Source organism: Felis catus, chromosome D1, assembly GCF_018350175.1.
Source record: "Felis catus isolate Fca126 chromosome D1, F.catus_Fca126_mat1.0, whole genome shotgun sequence".
Taxonomy (NCBI): domain Eukaryota; kingdom Metazoa; phylum Chordata; class Mammalia; order Carnivora; family Felidae; genus Felis; species Felis catus.
The window spans coordinates 16,034,179-16,051,033 of record NC_058377.1 but is presented as its reverse complement, the minus strand read 5'-3'; the positions used below and the strand labels follow the sequence as shown (position 1 = coordinate 16,051,033).

Genomic DNA, 16,855 nt, shown 5'->3' with positions numbered 1-16,855 from the left:
TACTGACCATTATTTAAATGGGACTTCAATTCCATGCAGTTGAAACCTGTTAAATTCCAAAGTCCCTTCCATTTTATCACTCCTTTTAATTCTGTGTGTTGTCGATCCCACAGTTCTGGAATGGGAGGCATTTTTTTGGCCTCCAAATTACTTTGAAAAAACTCACTGGACCTAACATTATCAAGTGAGTTTTTTCTTTTTACTAGGGGGAGAAAAAAGGGTACAAGTGAGCAATATTATCCTCTCACCGAGATGTCTAGCTTTTTTTTTGGAGTCATGCTTAAAGTCTAACTAAATGGTCTAAAATTGGTTTAGGATTCCTTTCAGCCACCAATGCCAACTTATCTTAGGCTAACAGGAATAGAGTTCAGTTGATCTAATTTAGAACAAATTTTTATCCGTAGATGGGATGGAAAATCTAGGTGAGGATTAAGGTCATGGCCAAGGTACAAAAGGAGGAGGAAGTCTGAGTTAATTATAACCTAGGTTCTGCAGTCTTAATTCCAGGAAGCTGTCCCTTAGCTAGGTGGACAACTTGTTGACTGAAGAATATTCTGAGGAACTAGGTGCTACCAGTTCCTGCACTCTGAGATGAGTTTCCACAAGTGAAGGTGTTCATACTGAAAGACTAGAATTTCTTGTCTGGTGAAGAAGAACTTTGAGTAGTAAGCGTTTAGTTATTTTCTCTTCAGCAAGCAGGACAGGCCTGGAAGATTTCCTAAAGGTTATCTTTTTCAAGGCCAGTTGGGTAAGGTTGCTTTGACATGTTTCTGAATCTATATTACAATGCATGCGTTGTGTTTAGTTGTTTATTCCTAGACTCTTTTGGTAGATGACTGGAGTAAAAAAACAAAAAACCAGAAACCTGTGAGAATATGACCATCGTTGCACAAGGCAAAGGCCTTATAGTCTCTGATGCAAAATGTAAACCTGAATTAAAAGCTACATTTATTAATGTCTCTCCTATGTGAAGTCATATGAGCTTCTGATACGAAGTTTAAAAACTGAGAACTTATTTTGAGACATTATGGGTAGAAACTAGGTAATTAAATGATCATTGGTTCATTTGACTTTTAAGATGTTTAGGAGCAGGGGATGCCGGGGTGGCTTGGTCGGTTGAGGGTCCGACTCTTGGTTTCAGCTGGGGTCACGATCCCACGGTTCACGAGCCCCGCATCGCACTCCAGGTAGTGGTGGGGGACCAGCTCGGGATTCTGGGTCTCCCTCTCTCTGCCCCTCCCCTGCTCACTCTCTCTCTCTCTCAAAATAAATAAATAAACTTAAAAAGAAAAGATGTTTAGGATTAGGTTTTAGCCTCTCCTCTTTAGCCTTACTCTCTTCTCTGTTTTGAGCCCTATGAACACCTCGTCAATTCTATTGCTGGAGATGCAGGAAAAATCGTGGTGTCTGGGGCTCCGATGCAAATTATATGTTAAGAATCATCACTTGCTCCTGCTAGAGTTTAAATGGAGTGTCTTACATGTGGCTTAGAGTTCAGATGTAAGTAAGTTTCTGAATAAAAATATAAAAAGGAAACCATCCCCTTTCCCATGCCTGCCACTCACAGTACAATAACCAGCCTAAATGTCCGAGATAGGGAGGATGTGGTTAGGGTTAGGAAACCAGGAATCAAGTCCTGCATTCCAGTCCTCTGTCCCTGACTCACTCACCTCAGGCAAATGGTTGGACTTCATTTCGTTTTGCGGTGGAAAGTGAGGAGAGTGACATTTTTGTTTCCAATCTTCTAAGACGAGTGGCTTCTGTTAACCTGCACCAGGTCTTTGCCGTCGCCGAGATGGACAAATGAGGGAACCATGTAGCGACAGACACGGTCTTAAGAGAGATAAAAAGTGGGTTTTGTTGCTGATTTGTATTCTTCCCACAGACAACTTTGAGAGGTTATTACTCCGTCTTTGCAGGCAGCTTTCTTCTGGGGCAAAGGGTCAGATGGTGATGGCCAAACAGACTCAAGGGTCCCAAATCTAGGACCATTTGGCCTCAGTGTTTACCCTCAGTGCAGCGGGGGTGAAATCTGGAGCCTTGGGTGAAGCGGAAAATTGTTTCCTCCATGTGGTAGTAACGCGTCTATCCCATAATAAAGCACAGTCCTCTCTACCAGCATATTCGAGGCAGATGACATCCTAACACCGTCCAAGGTAAAGTAATGATAATCAAGATACCACTTTTGACTTCAGATTTATTTGGCTGATGTCACTTGTTTGTTTGTCCGATCCTGGGCTTATGTGGCTTTCATGCCATAACTCCGCCCGAAGGTCACTAAAATTGGTAACTAATTTCCTCTCATCACCTTAGACTTCGCTGTTATCTCAGAACTCTGTTCGTTCCGTTAAGTTCCCTGCCCCCTTGGGACCCAAAGTGAGACGACATCAAGGTAAAAATGCAGGCTGTCCTCAGGGGAAACAATAGCCATTTTAACAAGTAGGCTATCATTCGAAACCACACAACAGGGCTTTCATTGCTCTTGGTTTTGACAAGCTGGAGCGCATTAAAACTTGGAGCCTCTAAAGATAAGCTTTCGTACTTTGCAAGTGTCCAACCTACAATTCCTATAAAAATCCCCCCATGGGTTGTATGTGTAAATCCTATGAGGACGAGTGTGGGCTTGCAAACCTGTCTATGATGTGGTCCTTTGAGTTCTTCTAAGGATATAAACCCAGCAATGCAGCTCGGCCGAGGAAAGGAGTTACAACGGTCAGTTCCTCAGGAATTTCTGCACTTCGCAGGTTTCAAGCTAGGTTTTCTAGCAAAGATCTTCGGCTGCCCACCGTCTCGTTCTTTCCTCGCAAGCCTTGTGCCAAAGCAGGGCGGCACTCGCCTTGCTCAGTCGGGGGCTGTTAATCAGGGATCCCAATCTCTGTTTCAGAGTTAGAGGCTGAGTTGCAGGAGTGACTCAGCGGGCATCGGCTCTGTAGCAGGCTCAGCCTGCAGGCCTTCAGGAAATGACTCCCCCAGGCCTGCATCTCCCTCGGTGGCAAACTGCCACTAAAGTCTGCTGTTTATCAACCCGGTTCCAAACACAGTAAGGAGAGTTTGCTGCCTCACTGTTTGAAAACCTGCTATATACAAGCCAGACAGATAATGGGATAGGCCAGGGTTACAAAGGTGAGTTAGATATTGTACCTTCCTTAAAAAGCTTACAGTCTAGTAAGGGAAATAAACAGACGTAAATACATCATTAGAGTACAATGGTACGTGTTGTAAGAGGTCCAACAGGAGGGCAAAAAGAAGCAGTTTGGGAAAATCAGAACAGACTCCTAGAGTGGAACAGGGATGTGCCAGGTAGAAAGAGCCAGGATGAAGGCAAAGGGAACCGCAGTTTATAAAGGTATGCGCTGACTGAAGGGTAAATTAGTTTATTCATCACATCTTTGGTGAGTGACTTCTAGGAGCTTGGCGCTTGGAATGCATCAGTGCACAAACAATAAAAAAAATTTTTTTAAATGTTTATTTACTTTTGAGGGGGGGGGGCGGACTGTGGGGGCGGGGAGGAAGGGGCAGAGAGAGAGAGAGAGAGGTAGAGACAGAATCAGAAGCAGGCTCCAGGCTCTGAGCTGTCAGCACAGAGCCCAATGTGGGGCTCGAACCCACGAACTGCGAGATCATGACCGGAGCTGGAGTCAGACGCTCAACTGACTGAGGCACCCAGTCAGCCTGTAAAAATTTCTGCCTTTGGGGGGCTTGCATTTATTTTAGTAAGGTAAAACAAACAATAAACATAATAAATCAGTGAATCATATGGAATGTTAGATGTTGATTTGGGGAAGTTTTGGGGGGGGGAAGAGCAGGAAAAAAAAGTGTATTTGGAGAGAGGCTTCTTGGAATTGTAATTAGCATGGTTGGGGAAGCCCACAATGAAAACATTGAATGTGGGAAGGGAGCCAGCCCTGGAGAGATCTTGGGGAGCAGCATTTCAAGCTTAGGGACCAGCCAGTGCTGAGACGGGCATGTTTGAGGAAGACCAAGACCGGTGAAGCAGTAGGAGAGAGGGGAAGAGTGGCGGAAGGTGAGGTCAGACACAAAATAGAAAGCCAGTTCTTGTTGGGCCTTTGTAGTCCCCTGTAAGGATTTTAGCTTTGAACTTGAGTGAGGTGGGAGTCACTGAAGGGTTCTGAGCAGAGGACTGACATGGTCTGACTTACTTTTTGGTGGGGTCACTCTGAATGATGTTTAGAATCGACCGTGGACAGGCAAGCCTGGAGGCGGGAGGCCATCTAGGAGGTCATTTCAGGAATCCCAGCAAGAGACGGTAGTGCCTTGGCGTTAGCAGTAGAGGCGGTAGAAAGGGACAGATCCTGGGTATCTTTTGAGGTAGAACCAACAGGACTTCTTGGTGGATTGGTATGGAATATGAGAACTGGGAGTTAAGGATGACTATAGCCTGAGCACTGGAAGGATGGAGTTGCCATCAGCTGAGAGGGAGAAAACTGTGGAACAGCTTTCTGGTGGGGATGGGACAGAAAATCAAGAGTTTGATTTTGGACATAAGTGCGAGGTGTCGATTAAACCACGTGCAGGTTGTGGAGGTATCACATGGGCAGTTGCATACGTGTTTAGAGTTCAGGGGAGGGGTAGGAACTCGAGATAACAAATTTGAGAGTCATCAGTATACACATGTTATTTAAAACCACGGGACTGGATGAGATCACCAATGGGATGAATACAGATGGAGGAAGGACTGAGCCTTATCTCTGAGATATTCCAAAGATAGGAAGCCAGAGAAAGGAAGAACCAGAACAGGAATCTGAGAAGTGAAGGAAAAAAAAAAAAGTAAGGAAGAAGGAAGGCCACAGGAAAGCCCTGGGAAGTCAAGTGTATCATAAAGTGCATCAAACAGGAAGAGATATTCAGGAGAGTCAAATACCGCTGAAAGGTCAAACGAGATGAAGTTGAGAATGGACTCTTGCATTTAAGGTATAAGGAGAACAGTTCCAGGGAAGTGATAGGAATGAACACCTGACTGGAGTGGGCTCAAGAGAGAACAGCAATCAGAGACACTATTGGTAACTTTTGAGATGTTTTGCTGCAAAAGGGAGCTGATTTAGTAAAAGATGGGCTTGATCATGGCATATGTATACGCTCATAGGAACAAGGGAGTAGGGGAAGAAAATTAATGATGTTGGAAAGGGGAGAAATTACGGCACGAAGACACTGAAAGGAGGGAGTGGCTTTAAAACGGAGCGTGGGCAACCCAACACAGACAAGATGGGGTATATATATGGGTACAGATAGTAATGAGTAGATGATACTGTGGGAATCAGTGGAAGTTCTCCAATTGTTTCCTTTTTTTTTTTTTTTTAAAGAAAAGTGTTATTTAAGTAATCTCTGCACTCCATGTGGGGCTCAAACTCACGGCCCAAGATCAAGAGTTGCACACAGTGCCCCACTTCAGTTTTCTTAGTAAAGTAGGAAGCCATCTGTTGACGGAAGTTACCTGTTGACAGAAGTAATTATAGCTCAGTGAAATACAGTATGATTGTCAGGTAGCATTAACTGTGTTCTTAAGGTTCTGATCAGGAATTTATACTATTAGTGAGACCAGCCACCTTAGTTGTTTTCTCCAGCTACGTAGGTGCAAGTGCAGAGCACAGAGACTCAGCCAGGGTTGTGGTTTGGCAAATGAGCACAACAACAAAGTGAGAGGCAAGGACAATGGGGATATATTCAGGAGAGTGACTGCGACTGACCGTGGAATAGAAGTTGGGTAAGGAAGGAAAGGAGGACATTGGGATGGTGAGGGAGATGGTAGCATATGTATTGATGGTCACAGTGACTCCAAATGAACGTAGTCGGCGTATTGGTGGAAACGGGCTGGCAAGATAATAGGTGGTCAGATGGATGCGTGAATTTCAAGCTATGGAGTGGTGGAAAAGATTGGTGATGACATGGGAAAAGGAAGGGAAAAGACCTAATCAATGGACTTCAACAGGAACCAAGAGGCCAGTTTGTTGGATCATTTGTGTCAATGTTTTTCAAACATTAGTATGTATCGGAATCACATGGGAGAGCCGATTAAAACAGAGATTGCCGAGTCCATCCCCAGAATTGCTAGGTAGAGCCTGAGAATTTCTAAGTTTCCCCGTGATGTTGCTGCTGCTGTGTCCAGGGACCATACTCTGAAAACTACTGATCCATGTGTGTGTTTAAACCGTCAATTATTAAGATGGAAGTAGTTTTGTAGTGACAGTGAGCCAGGAGAAAAAAATTGTCAAGAAGCAAAGAATAGTTTGGTGACTGATAAATTGCAACAATCGGGGATAGCGGATGTATAATTTGATGAGATTTAAAGCTGGCTTTTATGGGGACGGGTGGGAAATTGAGTGGCTGACGCAAGGGTTGAGAGATTAAGGCAAGGCTACAGACAAGCAGATTGTCCAGGGTCTTACACATCAATATTTTATTGCCAGGAGGTAAGCTGGTTAATTCCCTTCTAAGAGAATTTCCGGTCGAATTGCTACTGTATTTATCTTGAGTGATCACAAGTGTACCAATGCATGTTATGGTAGAAATAAAAGCTACGCTAATTAGGAAATATTAAGTCCTACGAAGCTAAATATGACCTTACCCAAGATTAGGTAGGATGATCTTTGATGGGACAATAAAGCTTCCAGAGATTGACAGTAGGGCAAAACAGGCCTGAGAATATACAAAGTAATAAGGCCCTGTGAACATACAATGGAGGCGGGTCTACTAGGTGGTCAGGCGTGGTCAGGGCATAGACCACAACACGGCACCACTACCTGGGCCCAACTTGCGGTGCCACTACGTGTTACTCATGGGATCCTAGCCAAATCATTTCATGTTTCTGCTACTGAATTCCTGTTAAATGGGTCTATCACTGATGCCACTTACCTGGGAGGAAAGTAGAGGGCGAAATGAGTCAGTGCAAGTGCTCTGAAAATGGAAAGCACTATACACTTACGAAATACGAAGAAAGTAATTTGTATGGGGCTGGCCTTAGAAATCAAGGTAGAAGAAACTTAGGTATGGAAAAGATGAGTAGAAAAGAAAGGAGAAACTGTTATCCAAGAAGAATAACGTGACATGTACAGAACAAAGGATTAAGCAGGCAATGCGGACAGTTTCATGTTCAATGTGGTCTTGAAATGAAAGCCTCATAAAAAGGCTGGTATTTATTGACATTTAGGTTCAAGAATTTATTTTTATAAAGTGGTTTCCTTAGAAGTCACACCTTTGAAACAGTGACTGGGATACATGTAGAGTTGGCTTGAACTTCAAACTATAATCTCCCCTCTCCTCATGATGCTGTGTACTAAGAGTATCTGCATCTGGTTTTTGTTTTTTTTTTTTTCAGTTTGAGAGAGAGAGAGAGGCAGAGAGCTAGAGCGAGAATCCATGCAGGCACTGTCAGCACAGAGCCTGACACAGGGCTTGATCCCACGAACCGTGAGATCACAACGTGAGCTGAACTCAAGAGTCAGATGCTTAACCGACTGAGCCACCCAGGTGCCCCACGAGTATCTGTATTTCTACATATGGAGAGAAGTACAGGACCACCTGTACTCTCACATGTCCCCCATGCATGTTCCTGTCCTAGCTTCTGTTACCTGGAAGTGAAATTGCCTGCTGCTGTTAGACCATACAAACTGAGGACAGAAATCGTGCCTTGTCAAGTCTTCAACAGTTCTCCATTCACTGGCCTTGAGACAACCCAATCCTTAGTAAGGCATAAAAGGCACTTCATGATCTGGTCCCCATTCTCTGGTCTTACATGACTACTTCTACCTGGCGATTCAGTCATACTTCTGTTCTTTCAGGCCCTCCAATATGCCAGACTTTTTCCGACTTAATAGCTTTTACACTGGCTGTTCTACCTGCCCAGTGTACCATGTCCCATTCTTGGCTAACTCTTACTCCTCTGGTTTACTTTTGATAGTAGTTGCTCTGACAGCCTCCCTGGAACCCCCTTCTCAAATCTGCCTTAGACTCTTCCAAGCATACCTCTCGCTTCCCTCATCATAGCACTTCTCACGTTACTGTAACTGCACGCTTAATTACCTGTCTCGCCAGACCAGGCACATCATGAAGCAGGTAACGTTCAGTCTGGTTTCCTGATGTTTCTCCCACTTAGCACAGTGCCCCGAGTTAGGAGGTGCGCAGTGAGTATCTCAGGGGTGCTCGAGTTGTCAGTGGCAATCACTGGGCACACACAAATTCGGTGAAAGACAGCCTCGATGGTTCTTTACTGGGAGATAAGGCATGTGGGATTTAGGAGGGCAGAAGGTAACTGGCTGGTGAGGGGAAGGTGCCACTTTAAGGAGCCCACTGCTCTTTTAGCCTAAGAAAACTCTATACATGCACTGCTAGCCACCACACATCAGAGGTGCGCTGTACGGCAGACGAGGAAGTTGCAGTGAAGTGAGCAATGTTTATTTTGAGAACTTTCTGGGGTGACCAGATGGTTGAAAAACATGACACGTCGCGAATCAACTAAGCCTTGTAGGTTAGTAGTGCTAGCTGCCTCCACACCGTGAAATGTGTGTTTTTGTTAATCTTAATACTCCCTGTATGAAATGGAGAAACTCATAAAGATCACCCTTATTGTAGTAGTCAGTGATTCTCAGTCTTTTGAAATGCATATTTTAAGTAACCGAATGCCCTTTGAAGAAGCAGTTTCGGTTTTGACCACCTGTGATCAGTGCAAGAAGCAGTAAGTCAGGCGTCGCTTCATTTCAAAAGAGCAGCAGCCTCTGTGTTGACTTTCCTGCCGATCACTTAGGAAAACTGTCCCGTTTACTAAGCTACAGCAGTTTTCTGAATGCGGTGGGCAAATGACTGGATAAATGTTTAGTACTGTTAAAGAAGTAATACTATACGGTGAGCCACGACGCTTTTCCAATATGCAACCATCTTTTGGTTATCATCAGCTGGTAAAACATGTTTTGCAATGGCTGCAAGACCGTTCTAATGGACTTAGAAACATACCAATAAGCCATTCAAAGATGGTATGATCCCCAGAAAAGCCAACAACTGATTAAGTCTCTTTTATATCCTCAATAAAACAGCTCAAGAAGGGGCACCTGGGTGGCTCAGTTGGTTGGGTGTCTGACTTCAGCTCAGGTCATGATCTTACGGCTCCTGAGTTCGAGCCCCGCGTCAGGCTCTGTGCTGACAGTTCAGAGCCTGGATCCTGCTTTGGATTCTGTGTCTCCCTCTCTTTCTGCCCTTCTCCCATTCACACTCTTGTCTCTCAAAAATGAATAAACGTTAAAAAAAATAAAAATAAAACAGCTCAAGAAGACAGGCAGATGGCAATCCTTTACTATTTATTTCAGGATATAATGTATTATTTAGACCCATGGATGATACTAAATTATAACTATTTATTTATTTAAATGTTTATTTATTTTTGAGAGAGAGTGAGTGCGGGAGGGGCAAAGGACGAGGGGGAGGATACAGAACCTGAAGCAGGCTCCAGGCTCTGAGTTGTCAGCACAAAGTCCGACGCGGAGCTTGAACTAGGGAACGGTGAGACCATGACCTGGGCCGAAGTCGGATGCTTAACCAACTGAGCCACCCAGGTGCCCCTAAATTGTAGCTATTTAAATACCCACAGGGTATCTTATTTTTGCAAAGATAGGGTCTAAAAATCATAAAACTGGAAAAAACAGAATAGATTAATAATATAATACGCATCAAAATTAGATTAAAAACGTACATCCTGGCTCTCATTTGCTGTCCTGCGGTTAAAGATGTTACAAAGATACTCAGAATATCACCAAGTACTCCAGCATTTATAAATACAGGTGTTATCAAAAAATTCTCTCTCTGATTTTGGCAAAGAGAAACCATCCAAATTTTGTTCTTTGTATATTACTAACACAATTTAATCATATCAGTTTGGCACGTGGTATTACTATTTTTCCTACTGTAGCAAGTTCTAGTTTTCCCAAGTCTTTCCCTGGAAAGACTTTCCCTATTCTGGAAATAAATTTATCATCTATTTTAAACACTCAATTAGAGGGGCGCCTGGGTGGCGCAGTCGGTTAAGCGTCTGACTTCAGCCAGGTCACGATCTCGCGGTCCGTGAGTTCGAGCCCCGCGTCAGGCTCTGGGCTGATGGCTTGGAGCCTGGAGCCTGCTTCCGATTCTGTGTCTCCCTCTCTCTCTGCCCCTCCCCTGTTCATGCTCTGTCTCTCTCTGTCCCAAAAATAAATAAACGTTGAAAAAAAAAATTTAAACACTCAATTAGAATGTTAATCTATTGTTCAAATTATCCTCATAAATGCATACACCAGGTTGGTATGTTCACATAGATCCTTTCCGATTTTAGGCTAAGCAAAAGACATGCACTCAGAGCTGTATTAAAGCAAAAGACAAACTCCTCTTATTATCAAGAGAAACTGTGATCCTTCCATGTAGTGTCTGATAGAGAAAACATTGATTTTGATACATTATCTTATTTTATTCAAATACCAGTCTGATCACATATTGTCCAAAAACACTCAAATAACAAACCAAATACAGACAGATGTTAAAGATTGGTCTTCAAACATCATAACCAATGATGCCACGCTTGCCTATGATCTCGCCGACATAAAACCACATCCACACCTCAGTGGCCACCAAACCATTCAGCAGAGCTTCCTGAAAAAAGCAGCATAAATTTTAATGTACATTTTTTTCTTACATATTTAAAAGTATTCTCTTCCAGGAGTAAGCAACAGAATATAAGGATGCTATTCATTTAGAGGGCAATTTTAGCCCAAGTCAAGAATTACCGATGTTAACTTTGTTCAACTGCTGAGGACACTTGAACTTTCAATTATGTAAGGTAAATAGTCCAGAGCTTATAAATTCTTTCAAAGCGTTCTTTAAAGAGCTGAACTGACTTAACCCTTTCATTATTAGTTTATGAGACACTTTATGAGCCCTAAAACAACCCACATCCTGGAAAGAGCTGACACATTTAGACAGGGCATTCATATGAAAGGATAGGAAGGCAAGTCTCAGAACAGACAATTCTGTCTGGCCAAAGAGAGTTTGTTGAGAGTTGAAGAGCTTGGTCTTCCCCTTTATTCATTTATTATTTGGTTTAACTCTTTCCAAGTATTCAGTGAATATTCAGTTTCCCAGATCAATGTTGTACTGCCCTGAGAGCAAAAAAAGCACGTGACTGGTTCCTAAAAGCAATGCTGCACGCAAGCAACCATGGATCTTGAAGCTCTAGTTGAAAAAAGTACTTTCCCACAACACAACTGGGCCTGTTCCTTTAAGTACCTGGATGTGAATTTTCATTTTCCCCTTCAAAAGAGACCAGAAATATTGGAAGTCTCCTGAAAAATAACGATTTTCCAGGATGTAGATTCTAAAGGCAGCAGTAATTTAGTTATTTAGGTTTTTTTGTATCCTGTGTTTGGCTCAAGCAAGCAAACATAAAATCCAAGCTCCAATTCTTACAGTCTTTAGATTTTATCTTAATGCAATTCAATAACCCTTCATGTTACGGGATGTGCTTGCTAGGTTTTGGTATTTTTATCTTCCATATGAGTGTTAGCCTCCTGATTGTGATATAGTCCAAGAGATCTTTTGGCTACACTGGGAATATTTCCAGGACTACAGATTGAAAAAAAGTATAGAATCAGCAAAGTAAGCCATCCTATTTCAGTATACTAACCAAAACAGGAGAGGGAAAAAAGGTGCCCCGTAAAAATGCTCACTTCTTTGTTATACGACTAATAGGAAACGAAGACATAAAATAGCTTGAATTATTTCAACCCAGATGACAAAATTAGAAAGGTAAATATCTCTCGCAGCAGTCAAGAAACAGATTATCTCTCATTATTTAGGTTTCGGCCTCACTGGAAAATACATGTATTAACCAAAACAATCAGAATAATCCCAAGAGAAGACATTTTCTGTTATGCACATACGTTTTCATTTAGCCTATAGTTACCTTAACTGTAAGCTGTTTGAAGCTACCAGTTTGAGCGCTCTTGACTATTTTTTTCAAGCTCTGAATAGCTGTAGGGATCTCAGCAGGGGTTGGAGGAACCAGCTCAACCTTGGCATAGTGCCAAAATGTGGCCAATCGAGGCTTCGAGTAAGTCACAGCAGCTGGAAAACAAAACAAAACAAAACAAAAAACCAGGATGAACTCACTAGAGACCGAAAGAAGCAGATGTGTGGGCTGGACACAAATATTTATTCATGCATCACATTCATTCACTGCTTGTACCAAATGTGCACCCGGTGTGAAAAGTCAAAGCTGCTCCCTGGTAACAAGAGGCTTTTAAAGATGCAGAACACCTGTGTCACAGGGACGCTCAATCAGGCAGGAAGCTAGAAACACATTCAATTATGCCACGACTTCTTCGCTAGTGGCCAGCTAGTACTGTTACTTCATTTATGAACGGCAAACCTAGTTAACTGTAAAGTTACTAGAAGCTGGATCCAAAAGCAAGACAACAGCAGCAACGTAACCATTATTTTCTTGGCAAAGAGAGTAGAAAATTTGAAGGGAACGGGGCAGAAGAGGAGGGAAGGAGCTACACAGAACAGCATCCTTAAGAATAAGATTAAAACTTGTCACAATGTTGGCCACAAATCCAGATGGAATTATACCAATTAGGGCCCATTTTTGGTATCCTCATCAATATGTGAATTAAATCTTTCTTTAACAAAAGCCCAGCTGCTACTCCTTCAAAATGCCACCAATAACAATAAAACCTACAAGTATTGTTCAGAGTAGCCAAAACTCAAATCTATTACTATGCTGAAATTCCTCAAGGTATTTACGATTTCAGAGAAAAAAAAAATCCATTAATAACCAGGGTAGATGTGAAACTATGGTAGTCATTTCAGCGAGAAAGGCATTTTATAAAAAATGTCACAAGACAAACGTTAACAAAAACAGCACAAATGCATGAACATACATAAAGTGCCCACTATCGACAGATCGATTATCCAAGGTTCTTGGTACTTTTCCTATTATTAGCTTCCTGTATTTGGGTATTTCACTACTCTCAGAATTACTATCTGTATCATCCTTTGTGCTTAGAGCCATGGGTAAATCTTCAAGCAGATGCAAAGCCCTAACAGACAATTCTACAAAGATGAGGCCATCAAAGAGTACAAAGTCTTGTGTGATTGTCTTTAAAACTATCCTCAACACACAGATATTTCATCTTTTAAAAAAATTTTTTATGCTTGAGAGAGAAAGGGTGTGAGTGAGCAAAGGGCAGAGAGAGAGGGAGAGAGAATCTCATGCAGACCCCGCAGTTAGCATGGAGCCCAGAGCCCGGACCATGAGCTCATGAACCGTGCGATCCTGAGCCGAAGTCAGATGCTTAACCGATGGAGCCACCCAGGTGCCCCTCATTCTTTTTTTTTTTTTTTAAATCAGTACTCTGTACACAAACACTGTACTTTAGTTGGTAAACTTGTTTTTCAGGGAGTACAGATTAAAAAGTTTGAAACTGCTTTACATATATATAAGGAATAAAACATAAATAAATGATGGGCTCAGTCAGGTAAGTGTCTGACTCTTGATTTCAGCTCTCACAGTTCGTTGGATTGAGCCCCACGCTGGGCTCCACACTGACAGTGCGGAGCCTGCTCGGGATTCTCTCTCGCCCTCTATCTCAGTGCCTGGATCTGAGTTTCAAAATACCATTGTCCAACAAAAGAAACTAGGGCTCCTTGGATAAATGGCTGATTCTAAGACTGGGGCAGGGAAAATGTAACATGAGGATCTTGTAGTACAAGTCAATGGGACAGAGATGCTAACCTTGAAAGAGTTCTCAATGGCCAAGGCTGCAACAATTTGAACAAAATAAATAACATACTATTGGAGGCACTAAGTATGAAATAAATGTACAGGAGTCCATACAATAAATGGCTGAATAAACGGGGAAGGAGAACAAACCCTTCTCATAAAATTCCACTTAATTATATGTAAATACTCCTTCCTACAGGAGATGGAATCCCTGCTGTTGGCTGCTGCTCCTAGCCCCTGCCATGGGGTAGACTTAGTTACTTGTTCTGGAGAACAGGTTATGGGAAGAGAAAAACAGTAACTTTACAGTGGAGAAATCTAGTAACACTACCTTAACCAAATGATGAAAGTTAACTTGACCAGTGATGCATGTTACATGGGTATCATGTACATCCTGATATGTGATTAGGGCACTTGTGGCATTCTTTCTCAAAACCCATAGCTCCAGACTAATCCTGAGAAAAATACCAGACAAATCCGGACTGGGGAACTTTATAGCATACCTACATAGATATCTACATAGACACCGTAAAGACTGTCAAGGTCATGAAAAGTAAGAAAAACTATTAAAGCCTCACATGCCAGAGGAAACTACGGAAATAACAATACAACGTGGAACCTGTACTGGCTCCTGGGACAGAAAGTGATTAATGGAAAAACTGATACAATCCAAATAAAGTTTCAAGTTTGGCAAATACGAAAAAAACATTAGATTCTATGACTTCTCTGGAGAAGTCTGATTATAAAATTACTTTTATAAGCTTCTTTGTATCCTTATGGGAATTAACAGACATAGGTGTTTTGTTTATTTGTTTGTTTTTTTAAAGTAAACTATGCCAAGCATGTGGCTTGAACTCGTGGCCCTGAGACCAAGAGTCACATGCTCTACTGACTGAACCACCCAGGCGCCCTTACAGACAGTAATATTTTTTAAGATTTTATTTTATTTTTGGGGCGCCTGGGTGGCGCAGTCGGTTAAGCGGCCGACTTCAGCCAGGTCACGATCTCGCGGTCCGGGAGTTCGAGCCCCGCGTCGGGCTCTGGGCTGATGGCTCAGAGCCTGGAGCCTGTTTCCGATTCTGTGTCTCCCTCTCTCTCTGCCCCTCCCCCGTTCATGCTCTGTCTCTCTCTGTCCCAAAAATAAATAAACGTTAAAAAAGTTAAAAAAAAAAAAAGATTTTATTTTATTTTTTAATTTTTTTTAGAGAGCGAGAGCGAGAGCGAGTAGGGGAGAGGCACAGAGAGAGAATCTCCAGCAGGCTCCACTCTCATCTTGGAGCCTTGATCTCACGGCCCTGGGATCATGACCTGAGCTGAAACGAAAAGTCAGATGCTCAACAACTGAGCCACCCTGGCACCCAGATTTTATTTTTAAGTTATCTCTACACCCAACGTGGGGCTCAAACCCACAACTCCTGAGATCAAAAGTGCATGCTCCACCAACTGAGCCAGCCATGACCCCCAATTTTTATTTAATACTTAACATTCACATTTAACACACTGAAGTATATTACAAAGCAAAATATACTTCCATTATCTAACCTCCAGGTCCCAGCTGAGTTCTCTGAGTACTTTTGGAAGAATAACTGCTATCTTTCAATTACTCACACTAATAGAGGGAAGAGTTTAGTTCATAATAAAAAAATTTCTTGTATTACTTTTATTTTTGGATGTTATTTCTAAAATTCGTTTGCAATCGCACCACCTGAAAGATGTGAAAGCCAAGGTCGGGGGGAAACAATCCACCTGAAACTTAAAAAATTTTGCTTCAAATCACCCACAAAGTCCAAAGGATGAAGCCACAATCCCCTCCTTTTCATTTACGTAAAACTGTATGGAACTTTATCACCAACAGTCATCACAACAGTTACGGAGATGATCTTAGTAACACTGGAAACTCAAGTTCTTTGGGAAAATGTGTCAATTAGTAGACTGCGAGGGGCTGTGTAGGAGGAGAGAACCAAGCATTATGGCAAGGCCTTCAAGAACTCATTGTTTGGCTGCTGATGGGAGGAAAGGAAGAAGTTGCATAGAAAGGTACCAATCACAATAACAATGGTTCAAAAACATTACCTTTATTTAAAAAGTTTACCTCGCCTTGGAAATAAAATGAATGGCTTGCTACCCAGCAGACAACTGCAATTATTTCCTGACAAAAGACACTCCTACTCGGGACTGTCCCTGTTCAGGATTGTTCTGAAATACAGCGGCCTTCCAGCGAGACTTCAGATTTATCAAACTGGAAAAACTCTTCGAATGTTAAGCTAGATAGTAAAGACTACTGTTTAGAGACTTCCCTTTCTATATTTGTTGGAGCGGGGGTACTTGCCCACAAAGTCCAATTCCACCTAACATTTCCATTAAGGAAACATTTCCCAATCTGGCCAGGACAGAAAGCAGTCAACGTCCCAAAGCACACGTATCCCTAAAGATTTATGTACACTTCCAGATACTCCATGCGAGAACCAGACAACCCGAAGCGGCCGAATTTACGTTGCTTTCCCTCGTCTCTGCCCTCCTTTTCCCTCGCTCTGCTGCCAGGGCCATCCCCTCCATATTCCCAACTCCTTGAGATCGAAGGGGGCGTAATGGCGGCAGTGCCGGGCGACTGCAGGCTTCCCGAACACCTCTTCCCTCCTACAGCGTCGTGGTTACAACTCAGGGATCCTAGGCCGTGCCGAGAACCCAAGCTGCAGGACAGGCGAAAGGAAGGCTAGAGGAGTCGCAGACCGGCCCCTGCTTCCCACCCCCCAACCCCCAGCCCCGGCCGCCCCGCCCCGGTTCCTGCCGGCCCCTCGAGGTACCACCGCCCGCGTCTTCCTCTCAGGTCCTCCCGTCCTGGCAGCCCGCAGCCGCGCTCACCGTTCACCAGCGCCGGGGCCTTCTCCGCGAGGTTACGGACAAACTGGGCCATGGTTAGAGGATGGAGAGTCCGTCTCCCCGGACGCCCGCTGAATGTCACCCCCCGGAAGGACCCGCCGCAGGACCCCGTTCCGCTTCCCAGGTCAGGCCTCCTCTTGGCGCGCCGGTCCCAGGTATTCAGGTGTCCTGTTATCTTTCCGGAATCCAGCTGGCCAGATTATTTTCTTCAGTCGCAGG

The 16,855-nt window shown here is 43.2% G+C and overlaps 1 protein-coding gene across 1 annotated transcript; it reads right to left on the bottom strand.

The window, feature by feature from the left end:
• Positions 1-10,423: 10,423 nt before the first annotated feature.
• ATP5MG (ATP synthase membrane subunit g) lies at positions 10,424-16,777 on the bottom strand. Its single transcript, XM_003992409.6, has 3 exons — positions 16,619-16,777; positions 11,936-12,096; positions 10,424-10,626 (listed from the first exon to the last, which is right to left on the bottom strand). Exons 1-3 carry the CDS (start codon positions 16,668-16,670, stop codon positions 10,528-10,530), a joined length of 312 nt encoding a protein of 103 aa, XP_003992458.1. The 5' UTR covers positions 16,671-16,777; the 3' UTR covers positions 10,424-10,527.
• Between the last annotated feature and the right edge of the window lie 78 nt (positions 16,778-16,855).

Coding starts and splice junctions, on each gene's coding strand:
- ATP5MG (XM_003992409.6), bottom strand. CDS start 16,670: ATGGCCCAGTTTGTCCGTAACCTCGCGGAGAAGGCCCCGGCGCTGGTG. Junction 12,097..16,618: donor GGCCCCGGCGCTGGTGAACG/GTGAGCGCGGCT, acceptor TTTGTTTTCCAG/CTGCTGTGACTTACTCGAAG. Junction 10,627..11,935: donor TCAAACAGCTTACAGTTAAG/GTAACTATAGGC, acceptor TGCTTTTTTCAG/GAAGCTCTGCTGAATGGTTT.